At 38.5% G+C, this 19,082-nt stretch overlaps 1 protein-coding gene across 3 annotated transcripts in view; it reads right to left on the reverse strand.

The window, feature by feature from the left end:
- anln (anillin, actin binding protein) overlaps positions 1–18,340 on the reverse strand; it is a 21,364-nt gene extending 3,024 nt beyond the window's left edge. The window contains exons 1-22 of one of the 3 annotated variants that reach the window (XM_040122352.1): positions 18,106–18,340; positions 14,858–15,008; positions 14,338–14,769; positions 13,594–13,877; positions 13,088–13,451; positions 11,743–11,945; positions 11,525–11,632; positions 11,290–11,401; positions 10,218–10,525; positions 9,923–10,071; positions 9,680–9,821; positions 7,968–8,103; positions 5,002–5,184; positions 4,510–4,636; positions 4,088–4,136; positions 3,208–3,261; positions 2,786–2,818; positions 2,668–2,686; positions 1,988–2,100; positions 1,669–1,722; positions 1,273–1,359; positions 1,030–1,137 (exon numbers count right to left, since the gene is read on the reverse strand). In XM_040122352.1, the coding sequence (XP_039978286.1) occupies positions 1,030–1,137; positions 1,273–1,359; positions 1,669–1,722; positions 1,988–2,100; positions 2,668–2,686; positions 2,786–2,818; positions 3,208–3,261; positions 4,088–4,136; positions 4,510–4,636; positions 5,002–5,184; positions 7,968–8,103; positions 9,680–9,821; positions 9,923–10,071; positions 10,218–10,525; positions 11,290–11,401; positions 11,525–11,632; positions 11,743–11,945; positions 13,088–13,451; positions 13,594–13,877; positions 14,338–14,769; positions 14,858–15,008; positions 18,106–18,123 (3,234 nt within the window). In that variant the 5' untranslated portion in view covers positions 18,124–18,340. Of the gene's footprint in view, positions 1–1,029; positions 1,138–1,272; positions 1,360–1,668; positions 1,723–1,987; positions 2,101–2,667; positions 2,687–2,785; positions 2,819–3,207; positions 3,262–4,087; positions 4,137–4,509; positions 4,637–5,001; positions 5,185–7,967; positions 8,104–9,679; positions 9,822–9,922; positions 10,072–10,217; positions 10,529–11,289; positions 11,402–11,524; positions 11,633–11,742; positions 11,946–13,087; positions 13,452–13,593; positions 13,878–14,337; positions 14,770–14,857; positions 15,009–18,105 lie in introns of all 3 variants that reach the window. The other 2 variants (XM_040122351.1, XM_040122353.1) reach the window with 2 other exon arrangements.
- Between the last annotated feature and the right edge of the window lie 742 nt (positions 18,341–19,082).

Below are 19,082 nucleotides of genomic sequence, written 5' to 3' on the forward strand. Positions count from 1 at the left end.
ACAAGGTAAAGGATATCTCTTCCTCCATGGACTTGGTAACGTTAACTGGGCCTACCATAGCATAGCATGGCTAAGCACAGAACTGTTTAACGTTTGGCAATTTATATGTATTGATTTGGTCGAGCATGTTCACCAAGCTTTATGTCTGTTTAGGTTATTTGATAGCCACACTGCTAAGCCAATGTTAGTATGTTTCAAACACATAGGACTGGTGGTACATCTAGTAACTACTATGTCTTACATGTAACTAACCTCTCTTTTAACCCGGCAATTTTATCTTACATGAATTCGCCTTAAAAACACTCTATCTTCCCCCCTACATGCCATGCGGCCCCGAGCCGCCATTTTGAGTACGCTATTTTGTTTTTCTGTTTTCTCACTCACACACTCACACACTCACACACTCTCACACTCTCACACTCTCACACTCTCACACTCTCACACACACACACACACACACACACTCACACACACACACACACACACACACACACACACACACACACACACACACACACACACACACACACACACACACACACACACACACACACACACACAGCACCATTTGTTAGATTAGTTATTGTGTGTTTTCATTTTTCTTATTTGATAAATAAATGCTTATTAATATACCTGCTGGTCTATTTAATGTTTTACAAGAGTGACTGCTGCCTGCCTCTACCCCGCAGAACTCGAAATCCTTCAACCTCTACTAGCTATTGATAGGGTAAGTTTGGTTGTAGTTATTAAGTTAATTATTCATCAGAGTTCCAAACTGATGGTATATTTTGAGACTGAATGAGTGACTTTGCAATGTTTCCATTTTTTAAGGGTGGTACCCCGAGGTGGATTTAATGTAAATTAAATCTTATTACTTTCTGTAATTATTTCTGATTGCCAGAATTGATAAGCTGTTGCATCTACAAAATATCCTAAGTATTATTAAAAAAACAAAACTAATATCTATACAAAATGCAGGAACTGCTGTTCCATAACTAAATAAAATAAGGGCTCTTTAATGAGACTTACCTTGCACTTCTCATCATCTGGGTAGGTCCAGTAGGAGATATAGTACCCTGATAGGGCACACCACCTCCTGTGCCAGGCTCCAAATCCACTAACATCTTCAAACATCGTCTGGGGTTTAAAAACAAAAAACAAAAAAACCCATTAAAATGGCAGCACATTCATATTGAGAGATAGCATGAGCAAACCAATGCCTGCCTCAGCATTAGTCTATCCATGGTGATGATTTGATCTGCCCTCACTCACCAAGAAGCCCCTCTCCTCCACCTTTGAGTCAACGTCACACTGCATCTTGAGATAGATGTGGCCCTCCAGAGGGCACAAGAACGGCACCTTGAATTAATAGTAGAAACACTTAATGAGAAGCTTGGACATCATGGTCACAATATAAAATATGGTTAAACAAAGATTAAAATGCAAGTCTTCTTTTAAGATGGTTAAAACCAGTTTCTTAAAAGAAAATAGCATAGACCAAGATGAAAGGCAATTTACATTCCCTAATGAGAACAGATTTGTTATTAGATTAAGCTGATAAAGTTATAATAATGTAATGCAGTTCAGAATGTCCCTTGTGATAGTGTGGTCACCTTTCCCCACTCAAACAGAACAAAAGAAATAACAGACAAGAGGGTAAGTAGTAACCTTGGTATGAAACATGCCACTGAGTAGTTCTCTTTCACATCCTTCATATTTGATCTAAAAGAAAGATACCAAGGCAGCTGAATGAATGCACAGGCAGAACATGCCGTCCTATAAGAACAAACAGGGTTACTGAGAGTCTTTCTAAAGCCTGTACACAGATATAGGACCACATTTGGTGGCGAAATACAGCATGGATATTGGGTCTTGAAAGGCCAGCCACATATGACATGCAGAATAAAAGAAGAAAACTGAAGTGCTCTGAAAGTGTGAATGTGGAATGATAATGAGAATCTGAAAATGACATTAATAAATTCTATACCTTCTCTAATGGAAATTTATTTTTCCCAATGGAGCACAGAGTGAGCTTGTGTGATCCAACCAGGATGAAGTTACTGGTGCGAACAGCATTGGGGCCTCCTGGACTGGCCACAACTAAAGAAAGAAAGATTATAACTGCATATGAAGCTTATACCAACGAATTTTACACATCGAGATTAGTTTACTTGTTCTGAGGAGCACTACTTAGCCAGTGATAACAGTTATATAACGTCTTCATCATCAAATCTGAGAACATAACCCTGTCGCCAGAGTTACCTCAGCTTCGGCTTGGAGACTACAAGCTTATAAGTGTCCTTAACTTTCAAATACATGGGTGTTTACCATGCAGGGATGTTTATCAAGAGAAGTAATTCAGTTGCATTATGGGAAGTGTGGGATCAAGCACACTGGAGCTTGACCCACACTAGGGAATAAAGATTAAGAATCTGCTTCTGCTACTTCAGTTTATGACAATTCTCATTTTTAAACATATCTCTTCTAAGTCTTCTTTATTAAAGTGTTATACTTAAATCATTGAAGCACCCCTGTAAAAAAAAGACTCCTCAAGGCTTATGATTACTGTGACCCTGAAGCCTTTTGTGAGATCCAAAAGGCTTCCATTACATTTGACTCACTAGTTCAAACTTTTGTTTAGACTGATTTTATACAGATTTGACACACCTGGCGTCTGTCCACTTTTCTGCAAGACAAAAGATAGAAAGGCACAAATTACATTTTTAGTTTAAATTCCTGAGAAAAAAATTTGTTGAGCAGCAGAAAATAGATTTGAAATTCTTACAGTGATGCCGAGGAATCTCTTTGGAGTGATAGCCTAGAAAAATAAAGTAAAGCAAACAATATATTTTTGCTTCAAATGTGAAAGTCGGAATGACAGTATAAACTGTTAGAGGGACATGCATCTTGTCAGTCAGTTAAAATTCTTTTCCACATCCAAATAAAACAACTACCTGAAGCTGTGCAGAGAAATAATTTTATAGGGTGACTAAAACCATGTCTTAACCCTAAAGCAGCCCTTTAAAGGTGTCAGAAAGTGAGCAAAATGCCCTCTCTTTCCCAAAATTTCCTCAATCCAATGGTTTAGAACTCAAACTGTTCCTCACATCATCCACACACACACGCACACGCACGCACACAGCATTTTAGCATGTTTCATCAGACTGACAGTGTGTTTTCCATTTTGTAAAATAAAAGGGGTTTTACCTTTGATTTGATGGGTTTCTTCTTCTTGTCACTGCAGACCTCACTTTTCTGCACCTGAAGGTGTCAGTCAATGCACAAGATGGTAATGTGTCAGTAATCAGTAATTCATGATAGCAGCCCACTACTAAAACATTTATATGCAGTTATCCACAATATGTTTTCAAGACAAGACAAAAGGTTTTCACTTTTATAGCTGGCCATATGGAAGTGTGTCTTACGCTGTTAACTGTGCATTTATCCACTTATGTGATTTAAGTATTGGATATTTTGATGATTTTTTTTTAGTGTCACCTTAAATAAAGTCCATGTGAAGACTTATTAACAAATTAGTAGAAACAAAAGAAAAAACAGTATCTGATTGGTAAAAGTAATAGCAAGCACTCAATGATGCATCATCTGTATTAGAAATGAAATAGTAGTACTGAGGAAGCCAATTTCTACTGGTTGATACTGAAGTTGTTGCGTGCCTTTTCCTAATATCTGCAGTATTAGTTAGCTAAGAAATTACACATTGTAGTTTTTAGTATTTAAATGGTACCAAATAAGAAGCAGATCTGGCAAACAGTAGAGATGAATGACTAAGATAATTTCATAGCTGTAGTATGTGTTAAAGTGCAAGAGGTTTTTTTTGGTTTTGTTTAAAAAAAATGTAAGACTTCAAAGAAAACTAAAATAATACAGAACAAAAACACAGTCAGTCCAAAATCTCCCATACATGTTCAATAGGGTTGAGGTCGGGTGACTGTGAATGCCCCCCCCCCATACCCTGTGTGGAAGCATCTCCATTTGTTTTGTTTCTTCACCCACTTATTCAGGTTTTTCCTTTAATTTGTCACCAATCTGTATGTGGTCAGAGCATAATCATTTTGGAGACACTCACCAGGCAATAGACCTCAATATCAATTACAAAGTCACTGGAGACATCAGATCTGAAAATGAGGAGAAAGAGTGGTATTTTTTTGTCTGTGTTCAGCAATCATGATCAACATCATCATAATCAATGTGTAACAGCATAGGGTCCGATCAAAAGATTTATTTGAATTAACAGTTCAACATAGCTAATAATTATTTGTACTATGTCAAGTTCTGCACATCACCCTGTTTGTCTGTTCCTGTGTATTCTGTTCCCATTTAAATCATTGACTACCTTTTTGTTTTTGCACCATGGGGGGACTAAACAACTAAACTAAAAGTCATCATGACAAAATGTAAACAAAGTCTAAATCACAATTAAATAATAATCAGTCACTATCATATAATATGGTGTGCATTCTTTCATATGAGCAGGAGTGTATGGCTTACATGGTGAACTTTGTAGTGAAGGTGAGGGTGTCTCCACTGAGGCCACGGTGTGTGCTGGCCAATGGAGTTGCCACAGTATTTTCTGCTCCAGCCCGAATCATAATGAAGAAAGAATGTTTGGTTGACTCTGGAATCATCAAAAGAAAGCATATTGATAACCATGAGTACGATAAACACATTAATAATGACTAAATCCAGAGAAAGCTCCTATGGAACTGGAACTATAAGTAACTTACAAAACTAACATTACTCTCAAACTTATGACCAAGAATAAAGTAAGAGAAAGCGTGTAGTTGTCATTACGTGGATTCCTAACGCTAACATCAATATTAGTCTATTCAAAAACAACCTTTAGGACACAGCAAGAAGACAAATATGATGATGTACAATATTGCGCATTAGTCAGTGACAACTGAATCTTGAAGAAAATGTTGAACAGCACTGGTGTTACTTTAAATTACCAAACTGTGGTTATGTAAATTTTGAGTATACCTGGCTTGTTGGCAGTGGAGCAAACAAAGTCTGCCTTGAGAGGCAGGCGTAAATCCTGCAGGGTGATGGAGCCCTTGGAGGCAGACATGCTGGTGAGTTCTATGGCCGCATTGACCTTTTTCTGTCCTGCTGGATCTCCTTTCAGATGGTCGAGCTCTGCCTTCAATGCCTCCCTCCTCTCCACTAAGTCAACGGGAAAGAAAGTCAAGCTTTGATACTACCACTGGGAGTCACCAAATGCTACATATGGGGGCTAATAATACAGTATATACTGACAGGCAGTAGAGGTAGTGCTGAAGAAGTAGCTTGAATGTATGAGCATTTGTTATATTTGTATTAATGTGTGGTCTCTAATCTTGTATGTTGATTTTTTTGTTCTTCACATTCCAAATTTGTTGGTCACACAGGTTTTGTGAATTGTAGGACCCCAAAATTAAATTTTAATAAAAGAAAAAGACAAAAGACAAAAGTATTAATACAAACAGCTAAATGTTCTATAAATAAAGCTAGATAAACTCTATAACCATATCAGGGTTCCTAGTCTTTCAAGAAATTAATTTTCATGGCTTTTTTAGGAAGTGGTGTCAGAAGGGTATCATGTCCTAGACAAGCTCCTCTCTGTGAAGGTCTCCTTGAAAATGTGTTCATCTATGACTCTGTAATTAAAGGGCAAGATCTGTTGACTACAGGGCTAACCTGAACCCCTCTTTCTTTTGAATCACATTGACCATTCTATTACTGCAACAACTACAGCAGCCTGATCTATAAAATTGCAAACAGCACAGAAACATAATGCTGAGGCTTCCTTTTCACAGCTTCAGACTGAGCAGTTAAAGGGGAAAGTTAAGGGAAACTTGAATTACAGTAGTAACAATACAATATAGTGACTGATTCTACATTTTTTTATCCACTTATTGTTGTCAAAGGGTGGTAGGCATCCTATTTAAAGCCTCAAAGTTGTTTCATACCCACTTTCAGATTAGTGAAACCTTTATTTTATTTATAAAATACTGTTTTCTTCATCCAGACAATATTAGGCCAGGTAAACCTAAAAAAAACACACACATTGACACGTGTGAAACCTGCACTTGAATAACAAATAGTAACACCAGCAACTGTTTAAAAACAGGTTCAGATTCTTGAAACCTTTATTCCATTTGTAAAAACACAAAAGGGTGATTTCCCTGGTTTCCCCCATCCAGACCACACAAGGTCTAGATTAAAAACCACTATACCTAGACTTGTCAAATTGGACAAAATTAACAGGGAGATAGTAAAGACTGTTTAAAACACACTTCAAAATTCGTGAACCTTCATTTCATTTGTGACCAGGTCTTTGCTCTAGAGCTGGTCAATTGTTGTCTGGATGGAGAAAACAGTGAAATCGTCATTTTTGTTTTTTAGGTTTCATAAATCTAAAAGTGGGTTCTGAATATCACTCAGGTTTTAACTAGTCTAACACCCTTTCACAACAATAAGTGGATCAAAAATTGAAAATCAATCATTCAGTTTTGTCATTTAAGTTTCCCATAACTTTCCGTAATATCAGCAACATCAGAAAACCTAAATTGAAATTCCCCTCTAATACCCAGTGGTGAAATGCAGATACAACAGCAGACTAACAATATATATTCTACATTGTCAATACTGCTCATTTTCACACATTACAAATTCATATATTAAGCCACAATAAATATTATGAAAACTTTAAAATAAAATAAAAAATTAGTGTTCGTTCCCAAAGGTTTGAGAATTTACTTGTGGTGACCAATGTGCATGCAGAGATTCATGCAGTTTAGAGGGGGATTGTCACCCAGGTCATTTTCTTTAGCTGCAATTTACAGATGTCCCCTAAACGCCTCTTATGCCGGTAAACACTAAATAGGCTGCTGCGCACAGAGAAGCCTCTAGTCCCCACTCAGTTACTGCAGCGCACGCCCCTGATACAGGTGTGTGGTCAAAAATGAGTGGGCTTGAAAAGAGTGAAATAAGATTTCCACTAAGCTGAAACTGAATGATTTTATCTACCCGGGCAGGCCGCCAAATGTATGGGAAATGCTAATTAGGAAAAGATGCTCATACTTGCACATGCAAAGACATGTACACACACCACTCCCATTTATTGAGCTCCAACTCTCAATAACAGTTCACACATACACACACAAAGAGTCATGTCCCCAATGACTTCAGAAGACATTAAATTACTACTATTAAATTACTAATTACTAAATTCCTAACTATAACTACTACTTGCCTAACCTTAAAACACATCTTCACTTTCAAATTTGCATTATGGGGACTTGCTTTTTATCTCCCATAAGGTAGACAAGTCTCCTTGATGTGAATATCTAAACAGATTTAGGTCCCCACAATGTGTATTACCTGGACCCTCATACCCTGTGTGGAAGAATTTGATTTTAATCAACCTTGGGCAGCACTCTTCAAATAACAAGTCTAAAACACCTGCAGGAAAAACAAGCTAGCAAGCATATTATTTTAACCAAACACGTAATGTTAGCTAGCAAACCAACTTAACATTATCAGTATGTTGTTGTTTACACAACTAATAATGGTTGTGAAAACAATACTTCTGCAAGCGGAGGAGCATTAAATTATGAACTTGCTTAAAACTTGTTACCAGTCAACAGTTATTTATGTTTGAATTTGATACACTCTCATCCTTGCCATTATAACTTCATCTGGTACCTGAACATTGCCCTTACTTTAGCAGGTAGGTGTTGTGGACATTTGACAGTTTGCTCTCAGCAAAATGAGAAGTCAAGAAAGTCAAAATAATTTTACAGTGTGACAATGTTTTTCAGAACATTGTACTATTTCTTTCATTTTCCATTTGTTTTCCAGGACTGGAAAACTGTTCGAAAAACTTCTAGGACCCGTGGGACCACCACATGTGAAAATGTGCCTAGCATAAGTCATGTATTTGCCTATTGTCTGGATGAACTCACTTGCCACCAGCAAAAGCCTCTCTGCCTCTGCCTCCACCTGGGAACCTTTGCCGTGCTCCTCATCTGTGCAGCAGTTGAGTGCTTGACTGGCCTGATGAATAATTGTCTGCTGCAGATTTATCTCATTCGTCAAAATCTACACAAACATAAAAGAGTGATTGTTTAATCACGCAGAGGGCAAAGCCTTACTAAACTTTTCAAAACCTTTGTTCTGAGACTTTCTATTGAGAGTTATGTATTTTCAGAAAAATGGTCCTGTTTTTCTCTATGTACAGTTTGGTCCTTAAGTATTTGGACAGTGACACAGTGAAATTAAGAAGATAAAAAGGTCTGTAATTGATTCCAAGTGTTGAATTTGTATTTGGTAACTGTTCATGGGAATGCTCAAGATGCAGTCCCAAGAGGTTTCGATGCTGAAAAAACAAAAACAACTCTATCAGACAGACTGCAGAAGCTTTAGGAGTGGCCAAATCAACTATTTGGTACATACTTGATTAGAAGGAATGCACTAGTGAGATCAGCAACACCAAAAGGTCCGGAAGACCACTGAAGACAACTAAAGGGGATGACAGCAGATATCTTTCACAGCATTTAGCCAGGTCAAGAACACTCTTGAGGAGCTAGGTGTATCATTGTCAAAGTCTACAATCAAGAGAAGCCTTCATTTATGTAAATACAAAGGGTTTACCACAAGGCGTAAACCACTGGTAACACTCATGTTCAGGAGGCCAGATGAGACTTTGTCAGAAATGTATTTTTAGAAAAGCTGCCATTTAACGAAATTATTATTCGGACGAATTAAACCAATATTAAGTTGCACCAAAATGACGGGAAGAGAAGAGTATGGAGAAGGAAAGGATTGGCTCATGATCCAAAGCATACCACATAATCTGTCAAACATGACAGAGGTAGTGTTATGGCGTGAGCATGTATGGCTGCCAATGGAACTGGGTCACTGGTGTTTTTTGATGATGTGAGTGCTGATAAAAGTAGCATGATAAATTCTGGGGTGTCTAGGGCTATACTGTTGGCTCAGATTCAGCCAAATGCTACTAAACTGATAGGATGATGCTTCACAGTACAGATGGATAATGACCCAAAACGTACTGCAAAAACAACCCAAGAGCTTCCCAAGGCAAAGAAACTGAATATTCTTCAAAGGCTTAGTCAGTCACCTGACCTATACCAAATGGAGCATGCTTTTCACACATTGAAGACAAAACTGAGGGCAGAAAGACTCACAAATAAGCAGCAACTGAAGGTGGCTGCAGTAAAGACATGGCATAGCATATCATGGGAGGAAATTCAGCATTTGGTGATGTCACTGGGATCCAGGCTTCAGGTAGTCATTGACTGTAAAGGATTATCATCCAAGTATTAAATAATCCTTATATTTATAACTACATATAAAATTGGATGTAATTCCAAAACAGTTACTGCGATATTTCTGTTAAACCACTTGATTTAAAGCTGAAAGTATACACTTCAATCACATCTTGATTGCTTCGTTTCAAACTCATTGTGGTGGTGTAAGGAGGCAAAATTACGAAAATTGTGTCACTGTCCAAATACATATGAATCAAACTGTATGTAAATCAATCCCAAGTGCATAAGATACAACATTCAGCCATAACATTAAAACCATTAACTGTTTTAAATGTTGTGACTGACCCTTGTATTTTGAATGAAAGTTAAAAATATTTATTCCAAACCTTCATCTTCTGTTTGATACTGAAGAGACTGGATACTTTGGGCTCTTCTGCTCTGTGAGAAACATCCTCTTTTCTCACAATAACCTGTTTCACATTGGGTCTCTCAGTCTCCTTCACTCTGGTGGACCTGTATGCATCAATGCTAACACACACCAAAAAAATATTAAGAGTCACATTTACTGCATCAGCAAGGACAGGCAACTTTAATAGGCATCTATCTGAGTGCTACATTGGAGAATTCACCTATAGGGCAGTTTATGGTCCTCATCTGAGGCCTCAACACTGCCTGGGGAGGCGGTCGGTATCATGTTAGTTCTTTGGAACTTGCTATGTTTCGAAACATCATCTGGAGTCTTTTTCTTCATAATGAATGAACTGGCTGGAGTTGACGTCTGCACAAAGACATGAAGAACATGTTATTTTATTGGTAACCTATTTATTGTTTGCCTCTTCCAAGAAAAAAAAAAAAAAAAAAAAAAACTAACAGTAAATCTTTCATGGAGTAACACTGGTAGAAAGATGTGATGCTGGTACCTACCATCATTGTCCTTTCTGGATTCCTCACCACGGCAGCCACAGTCTCTGCCAGTGGAGTGAGGAGGGACATGGAGGAGATATTCAAAGCATCTTCCTCCTCATCCTCATCCTGATCTTCACTCTCCTCCAGGACTGCATCAAACAGGTTGCTGATAGCTGCAGAGTTGAAGGACTCGTCCATATTCTTTTCTATCTCTGTGACCGTCTCCTCCTTTTCTGCTGTCTCAAAAGTTGGTTTCTCTACAGTATGGGCAACAACCCTCAGAGGACTGGATGTCAGTGCTGGAGGCGAGACCACCAGCCCATAACCTGCTATTTAACATAATCTATGTTACACACTTATAGAAGGCAATTACAGACAGATCTTCTGGCTTTACACTTATTCACTATCAAACTTACTGTGATATTCAAAACATCTCTTTACTTCAAGCTAAATGAAGTTACTACAAACAGTTCTGCTACAAAAAGCCCCAACTTTACAACGCAATAGGGAAAATTACTACCAAATGTCAGATAGTACTCGTGTTTTTAGTACTCATGTCATTTTTATTGTCATTGTCACTTTAACCTTGCTGAAAAATTTTCAAGCCAATTAGAATTACAGAGCTGGGTATCTTCAGAACAGTTACAGAAGCCTGAATGTGTCCAAGTAAACAAAGGATGTCTTTAAAAAAAAAAAAAAAAAAAAACAGAACAAAACACTTTAGCTGGGGCTGTTAGCACCATCTAGGAATTCATTTAAGTTTTGCCAGCTAAATTAATATGTCAGCCAGCACAAGCTGTGGTGATAATTGGATAGTTTTTACATTACGCATAAAATAGTTTTGCAGTACACTTTTGTAATAAGGCCAGCTTTATAGTCAACTATTTTATCATAAATCTTTAAAACAACGAGTCTATTATAAATTTAAGGTTTGGCTTTGAGGAGCCCAAATGTTTTTCCAGTTTGATTGAAATGACAGAAAGCTTAATGGATAAAAGAAAAATGGCCAATTCGGACACATGACCACTCAAACATCTGGACAACATTATATAAAAATATTCAATCACTAATTTAAAATATCATGGAGTACCTGGGGGAGTGAACATGGTGGGTGCATCTGTTTTCTCCGTAGACAGTGCTTTGGGTTCATTTTGTGGCTCACATAAGGCACCTTCACTCTCTACCGGCTTGACAAGTTGTTCCTAAGAAGCATATTATCTGGTAAATATGATGTTGTATATGCTATGAAAAGAAGACTATTTTGCTAGATGTCAAAAATAACAAATTTGTTTTTTTTTCTGTCAGATGCAAGTTTGTCAGCTAACCTTAATATGCAGCTTTCCTTTGGTTTCTGTTGCTTCATCTTTGTTTTTCCATATATTGGTTCCCTTCTGGAAGCGACTGCGAATCTGAGCCAGCTCAGACTCACGCTCCTGAAATGCAAGGAATTTTTTTTTTTTAAATCTCATTTTGCTATTTTTATGTTAAACAAAATTATACAACAATAAGAGGATACACAATATTATCTGTAAAATTAACCTACCATCTTCTGTCTTTGGGTGAGATCTGCAGTAGTTGTGCTTGCAGCCTGGGCAGCTCTGAGTCTTTCCTGTACCAGTCTGGTGTCTGGTGTGGCTGATGGAGTTGCAGTGGGAGTCTTGGCCTGGACTGTGCACCCTGCTGGAGAACTCTGGTTGGTACGCTCCTGGCACCTCTCTCCAAAGCGCTCCAGGAAAGATTTTACACCTATTAAGAAAGAAATGCATTATAAATGTAAGAATTATCTTTAATGCCTGGATTAAAATCCTTTGCAGTCAATGACTGTCTGAAGTCTGGAACCCATGGACTTCACCAAATGCTGAGTTTCCTCCCTTGAGATGCTTTGCCAGGCTTTTACTTCAGCCACCTTCAGCTGCTGCTTGTTTGTGGGTCTTTCTGCCCCCAGTTTTGTCCTCAGTAAGTGAAAAGCATGCCTAGTGGGGATAAGGTCAGGTGACTGACTTGACCATTGAAGAATATTCCATTTCTTTTCCTTGAGAAGCTCTTGGGTTGCTTTCATGATATGTTTTGTTTCACTATCCATCTGTACTGTGAAGCAGTACTAATCAGTACTAGTGTGTACAAATATGTACCAAATTGTTGATTTGGTCACTCCTAAAGCTTCTGCAGTCTGTCTGATAGATTTGTTTTGTTTTTTCAGCCTAATGATGGACTCCTTCATTTGCACCAAAAACCTCTTTGGAGTGCATATTGACAGTTCCCATTAACAGCTTCTAAATGCAAATTCAACACTTGGAATCAACTCCAGACTTTTTATCTTCCTAATTTGTCACAAAATAATTGGGGAACAGGCCACACCTGGCCATGAAACTGATTGTCGGTCAATTGTCCAGTTACTTGTGAGCCTTTGAAAATGAGGGACTATGTATATAAATGGCTGAAATTAATAAATGGTTAATTTGATGGGTTTTTTTTAAACCCCTTGAATTAAAGTCTATACTTTAATCACATTTATGGCAAAATTACAAAAATGGTGTCACTATATATATGGGTAAAAATAAGCTATAACATTTTGTTACTCATATAGCCAGGTAAAAGCTTTTTAGTTACTTGAATTTTTGGAAGACTACATTTTCTCTCTTGTTGACATGCATTACCATAAATTAAACTGTCATCATAATTTTTGTATTAATATAAAGTATGATCAGTAACATTATACAATAAAATTTAATTTTACTACATTTTTCAAAGTAATTCTGTAACTCCGACTCAGCACATTTTAATTACTCCACTCTTATAGCAGAAAGAGTGAAACATTGAAGAACTGTATCATCACTCATTTCAAATTTTGTAAAAAAAATTCCTAAATGAACTGAAAAATGTCTCACCTAGACCACCAGCAGTGGCATTTTCCTGGGGGACAGTGGAGCCAACAATGACAGGCTTGGAACAGAACTCTGTGCCAAGCCTGTGGGGGCTGGCAGTGAGGTTGAGACCCTGGGAGAGGACCTTATTCTTCAGGGGGCTTTGAGGCACAGATGTTGAGGGGGAGTGGCCGGTCTTTTTTGGACTGGATGGGAAGGATGTTCCATGGTTGAAGCTCTTCTGAGGACTAGAGGGCAAGGTCATCCCCTGGTTGGTACTCTTCTGAGGAATGGTAACTGACTGAAGTGCTGGTCTGGTCGCAGGGATGTGAGCTTTCTGAGGGCCTGGGAAAACCGTTTGGCTAGACTTGACAGGAAAATACACAGCCTGCCGACAAAAATACAATAGTCAGTCACTCAAAAACAACACACATTGGAACATCCTGGTGGCCTAGTGGTATAGACTGAAAACACTGGTGTCAAAAATGCAAGGGGCTGCACTGGTGCTAAGCAGTCCCAGATAAACCAACCTGGTTAGAGCTGGACGTGAACTCAGTGCTTGCAGTTGAATTGGGCATCACATGGCCTTCAGCAGATCTTGGCTTAGTGTTGGCAGGCACAGTGGCATCTTTGATGATATTAGCATGGCTTAGGTCATCTTCCCAGGATCCAATGGTGGCAGCAAGATAAGCCAGTCTGCCTCTCCTCCCCAGTGGAGTTTCTGAGGACACGGAGCGGACAACAGCTGGTGGGTCTTCAGCTTGTCTCTTCAAGGAGGACAGGGAAGTAGAGTCTGGAACTGCATCAGGGGTGCCTGAAAAGTAGTAATGGGGAGGGACAAATTATATGACTAACACATATTTCATAGCGTGGACATGATTACACCCTTGACAGTAAGCATTCTAAACTTTAAACTAGAGACCATCTTGCGACGGGATCACACCAGCCACGTGCCCATCAACATGTTGATGTTCCGAACCATGACTACTCAGTAGTCATTACTACACTATTACATGGGTACTCAGTAATCATGGGAAGGAAAACACCCATCTCTCTCTCTTGTCTCACATCTGGCACAGTTCACCTGTTTCACCAAACTCACTTCTCTCATGTTGTGTGTTTCATGGCACCATACACACCGATTTGGCTTCGCAGCTGGTGTGATCCCATTGTAAGATGTTCTCTTTAACTGCTGACTGCTTCATTAACATAATCGTATCAAAGATAAATAAATTTAAAAAAATTATATCAAACACCACATAAAATATTCTTACTATCGCCATCCCAACATTTTCTTTGCTCAGCTAGCCTCTGGAGACGTGACTTCATGCCAGCAGCACATGGAACTGGATCTTCCACCTGGTCCTCCTTGGTCCTCTGGGGGGTTGAACTGCTGTCCATCTCTGCTTCTCTGCTGTTCAGATTAACAGGAGAAGGGGTGACAGCTATCTCCTCGGAATCTGGCTGTACAGTTTTCAGATGCCCTGGCTGAGATTGGACAGCAGGCCGAGTAGCAGTCTTCTCCAGGGAGGAGGAAAGTCTGCTGCCTGGTCCCACTGGAGGTTTCTTGTCTGTTGGAGGATCCGAGAGCATAAGGGCCACAGGTTGAATCATCAGCTCTTGGTTCTCCTCACCATCTGCAGGCTGGACATTTTCCCCTGAGCACCGGCGTTTAGAGGGAGATGGCTTAGAGGACACCTGTGGAACTGGAAGCGGTGGAAAAATATAAGCAAAAATACTCATATTCAAAGGGCCAGTCTCAGAGCATAGTGTATACAACAAAATTGGTCATACCTTTATCAATGACTGGCCCACTGATCGTACCATTGGTGTCAGCCAGTGGCTCTCTGGGCCTTTTGACCATCTGTCTGTTTGCTACATTTGGTCTCTCTGCCATTTTCTTCTGCAGGTTCTCTCTACGAGCCCGAGTCCGCTCCAACAGTTTCTTTATGGACAAAAACAGAGTTATATTAGAGGATGGAAAGAATAAACCCATCACTTGTATGGTTTTATTGTATCCAGTTTATAATACAACACCATCACCACAAACTAAACTTACCTCAAAATTACCACAGAATTGACAGTCTCAACATGTTCCATTATAATTTGCTCCAAGGTATTATTTATAGCAGGGCTATCTTATTGGATTGTTTAATATTGTTGCATAGGTGTTGCTTTTGTGTTCCTCCCGTGTGTACAAAAGTGCCTTTTCTAACAACCATAAATGTGTTTTCTGTACATTTTGCAGTGCACTGTCACAGCTAAGGAGTGCTCCCACATCAAGTGAAATATCATTATTACATTAATTCAGAGTTTTTGTTCTTATGCTACATCAACAGGAATAACTCAAACTTGAAAGTACAGAGCAGCAACTTGTAAGTGTCCATAAATATGAAATTTTTTGAAGGCTTTAGTTGTTCTTTGTGTCCTTGATGAAATAGTTAAACATTTTCAGAAATATGCTTATTCACTTACTTCACTTATGTCTGTGTTAAAGCTGGATTTGTACTTAATGCAAAGGGTTAATGGCAGTCATAGTTCATAGTGGATTTCCCCTACCAATTCAACCACTGCAATAATAGACTGAAGTATAGAGCTTTTCCATACCATTATAAGAATTAGGCGCAGCACCCAAACCAAATGAACAGAAACGGCTATGCTAAGAGTTCTATGCTGCTCTGGAGAGATAAGATATCGCATTGGCCTTAATATAAGACAGTTTATTTCCCCCTGAAACTCAGGATTTATAAAAGTGGTGGTTGTCCTATAGTTCAGGAATAGACAATTACATGTTCGTTCATTACAACAGATATTCTTTTTGAATGGAGAGTACCAGTGTAACTACGGACTTTTACAGTGTTGCATCATGGGCTATTTGTAGCCTTGTTATGTTGCTAGGCTATTGAGTGTTTTAGACTCTGTCTATGGTGAGTCTTTCAGAGTTAATCAGCCTTTAAAGTGTTGTGTTAGTCCAGTTTAACCTGCAGGAGTTTCTGAAGGTTGGTGTAACAAGATCTGCTGCCACAGAGGAATTGACCCTCTGTAGTAACTCAGTCAGCTGGCTAGTGGCCACTGTGAAAGTGAGCTGCCTACAGATGTCCCACTGAACAAAAATTAGTAAGCAGCCAAACACTATTACATTGTCAGATGGCTATGGGAGAACGAGAAAATTGAAGTTCAAATCCATTCACTATACATCTTGTTTTACCATTGTTATTGTGTATGCCTCACAAAATGTGAAAGCTTTCTTCAGAACATAGTGCTCACTTCACCAGTGAGATTTTTTTTTGTTTTGCTTTTCTTATTCCTAATGTCTGAGTGTACTGTACTGCAGTGTAGGTCGTTAAAACCCTGCCCCCCCTGTATTAGCTGATGGGACATGGGCCAAACTAGGAGAAGAGAAAAAAAATTAATAAAAAATACACAGCAAAATAAATTTTCCCCAAAGGTGGTTTTCTTTCATTTTAGATAGTTCTTTTTGCACTGATGTATGTTCAAGAGTTAATTTTTCTGTTAAGTTTGGTTTTAATTAGTTATTTGATGGTATAAAAAGGGGGTGTCATGTCATGATTGACATCTGTGTGTGCCCTCACAATTCAGTCAGGCGGGTGAACGGGCGGGACCTCGATACCACAGCTAGATGAAGTGGGGATGCGTCGTCTATCTTTATATACAGTCATTGATCCTTACACAAACAGAAGCATTTGTGTATGGCTTCCATACAAAAAAACGGATCTTTGAAAAAAAGAGTTTGTGATACAACAAACTATTGCTGTCTACTCAACATTTTATTAACCAGAACAACTTCCACTTCTTGTGGGGGTATGCATGCATAGACAGAAAGATAGATATCAAAATTCCCCAAAACGTTTCCGATACTACAAATACCCTTAGCAATTTGGAAACTTTTTCCAACTTCGAACAGTATGTATGTTTCAGCACTACAACATAGCTTGTGACTGTCCTCATTGAAATTGTCTGTGCTTTGACACAGATATGACACAGTATCTGAGACTATGGGCTACTTTAACAAGCAACATAACAGCCTAAGACACACAGTCCTTCTGCACCAGATATAAAAAGGCCTCTGTTTGCTTGGCCTCCTTCCTTCCTCTTTTTATTTTCTTTCTTTCCTTAGCCTCATACATAGATTGTGACAAAGTCTGATTTAGTTTGCTGTACCTAAAAACTGTGCAACCCCAACACATTTTTGCAGCTGCACTGCACCACCTATACGCTTTCTCCAGGCACTGTGGAAAAACCTGAGGTCACATTTTGCAGCGATCCTTAGGACTGAGCCACTCCCAGTTGTAGTTCCTGGATTTGAAATTTCGAATTCTTCTGGCTAAGACATCTGAGTAATGACAATTTTTATCGGATATTCATTCCAGATTTTTTTTCCTAGTTTTGCTTGCAACATCAACACGAGTGCATAAAGAAACAGAGAAAATCAAGCAAAGAGGGCCATGTGTTGGATAATTACCAGTGCTGACACATTCCATTGCCTTAAACGGAGACAAAGACGTTTAATTTTAATAACGTTGATTGTCGTCTGTTTTTGGTTGAATTAACTGACAAGTACATGTATATGGATCTTATAATACTATATACAGAAGCCAGTCAATCAGTAGATTGGCTATATTACTTAAGAATTGACCAAACATCAAGAAAAGTCCATATACTGCCTTTAGAGGCTTACTAGCTAGCTAGCTTAGCTGTTATTTTTAGTTCAGATTTGTGGTTGCTGACGATGAACAAGCCAAATGAACAGCACGCGAAACGTTTTCATTGCACTTATTTAACAATATTACCATACACTCCTCTGAGGCAATGTTAATTTACGTATAAGTACTATCGAAATAAACAAGTCTGTCTCCTGTCGTAACTAAACACGTCTAATAATATTTTAAAAAATAGGGAATGTTACGTTAGGTAGGTTAGCATTAGCAGGTAACATTAACGCAGTTATTTCGACTGAACCTTATTTTAGCTAGATATCGACGTTAACGTTGGGTAACGATTAAGTTAGCTCCCCGACTCACCTCAGTAAATGGATCCATTTTGGGCGATTTATCCCTACTCGAGCAATATTTAACAATTGGGTATTTCAAAAGTCTTGTATACCACTATGTGTACACAAACAATACGTGGTGACGCGAAACTCAACTGCTCTGCTCTGCTCTGCTCTGCTCTGCTCTGCTCTGCTCTGCTCTGCTCTGCTCTTCTCTGCTCTGTCTCTTCTCTTCTCTTCTCTTCTCTTCTCTTCCTTGCTCTTCTCGCTCAAAACGACTTCTGTTCAAATTTGAATTTCAGCGCTGCGCCTACTGCGCAGACTCCAACCGTTAGACGAATCGCTTGACAACCAATCAGAATCAACAAACAGAGTTTTACACTTGTCAGCCAATCACACCTTGGGTGTAAGGAAAAAGATGTCACTACACTACACCTCACTATCATGCACTCTTCGTTTTGGGTGACTCTGTGTATTCAAATGCTGACAACAAACCTATGCTGACATATGCACAGATTCAATTTAAACTGATCAGATGAACAGATGACTCCTTTCATTATATAAATTCATCAACATGCTTTTTTTCATTCCTAATTCTGATTGATTGCTTTTTAATTATGTATGGTTAAACATTATGCTTTATGTCTTTACATTTTAACTGTGATCAACTGACATACATCAAATTGGCTAATAAAAGTATTTGAAAAAAGTTATTATGTTTCACCTTAATTCCAGAAATAACACAACTGCCAAGAAATCACCAGTGTGTGGCAAGGTTTGTATTCATGTCTGAGAAAACTTACTTTAATTTGCCTTATAATATGATTTCTGGACTTAGAATTAAATGCTTACAAAGATAATGTGAAAGAAACATATGCAGTATCATCCAATACTAAAATTTTAAATTAACAGAATATTTTAGAACTCAGAAGCTTGATTCTGACCCTTAATTATAATAGCTTTACCTCCTGTCTCAGTTGTTTAATTTATTATTTTACTCAAGCTGGC

This window comes from Xiphias gladius, chromosome 24 (genome assembly GCF_016859285.1).
Source record: "Xiphias gladius isolate SHS-SW01 ecotype Sanya breed wild chromosome 24, ASM1685928v1, whole genome shotgun sequence".
Lineage (NCBI taxonomy): Eukaryota > Metazoa > Chordata > Actinopteri > Istiophoriformes > Xiphiidae > Xiphias > Xiphias gladius.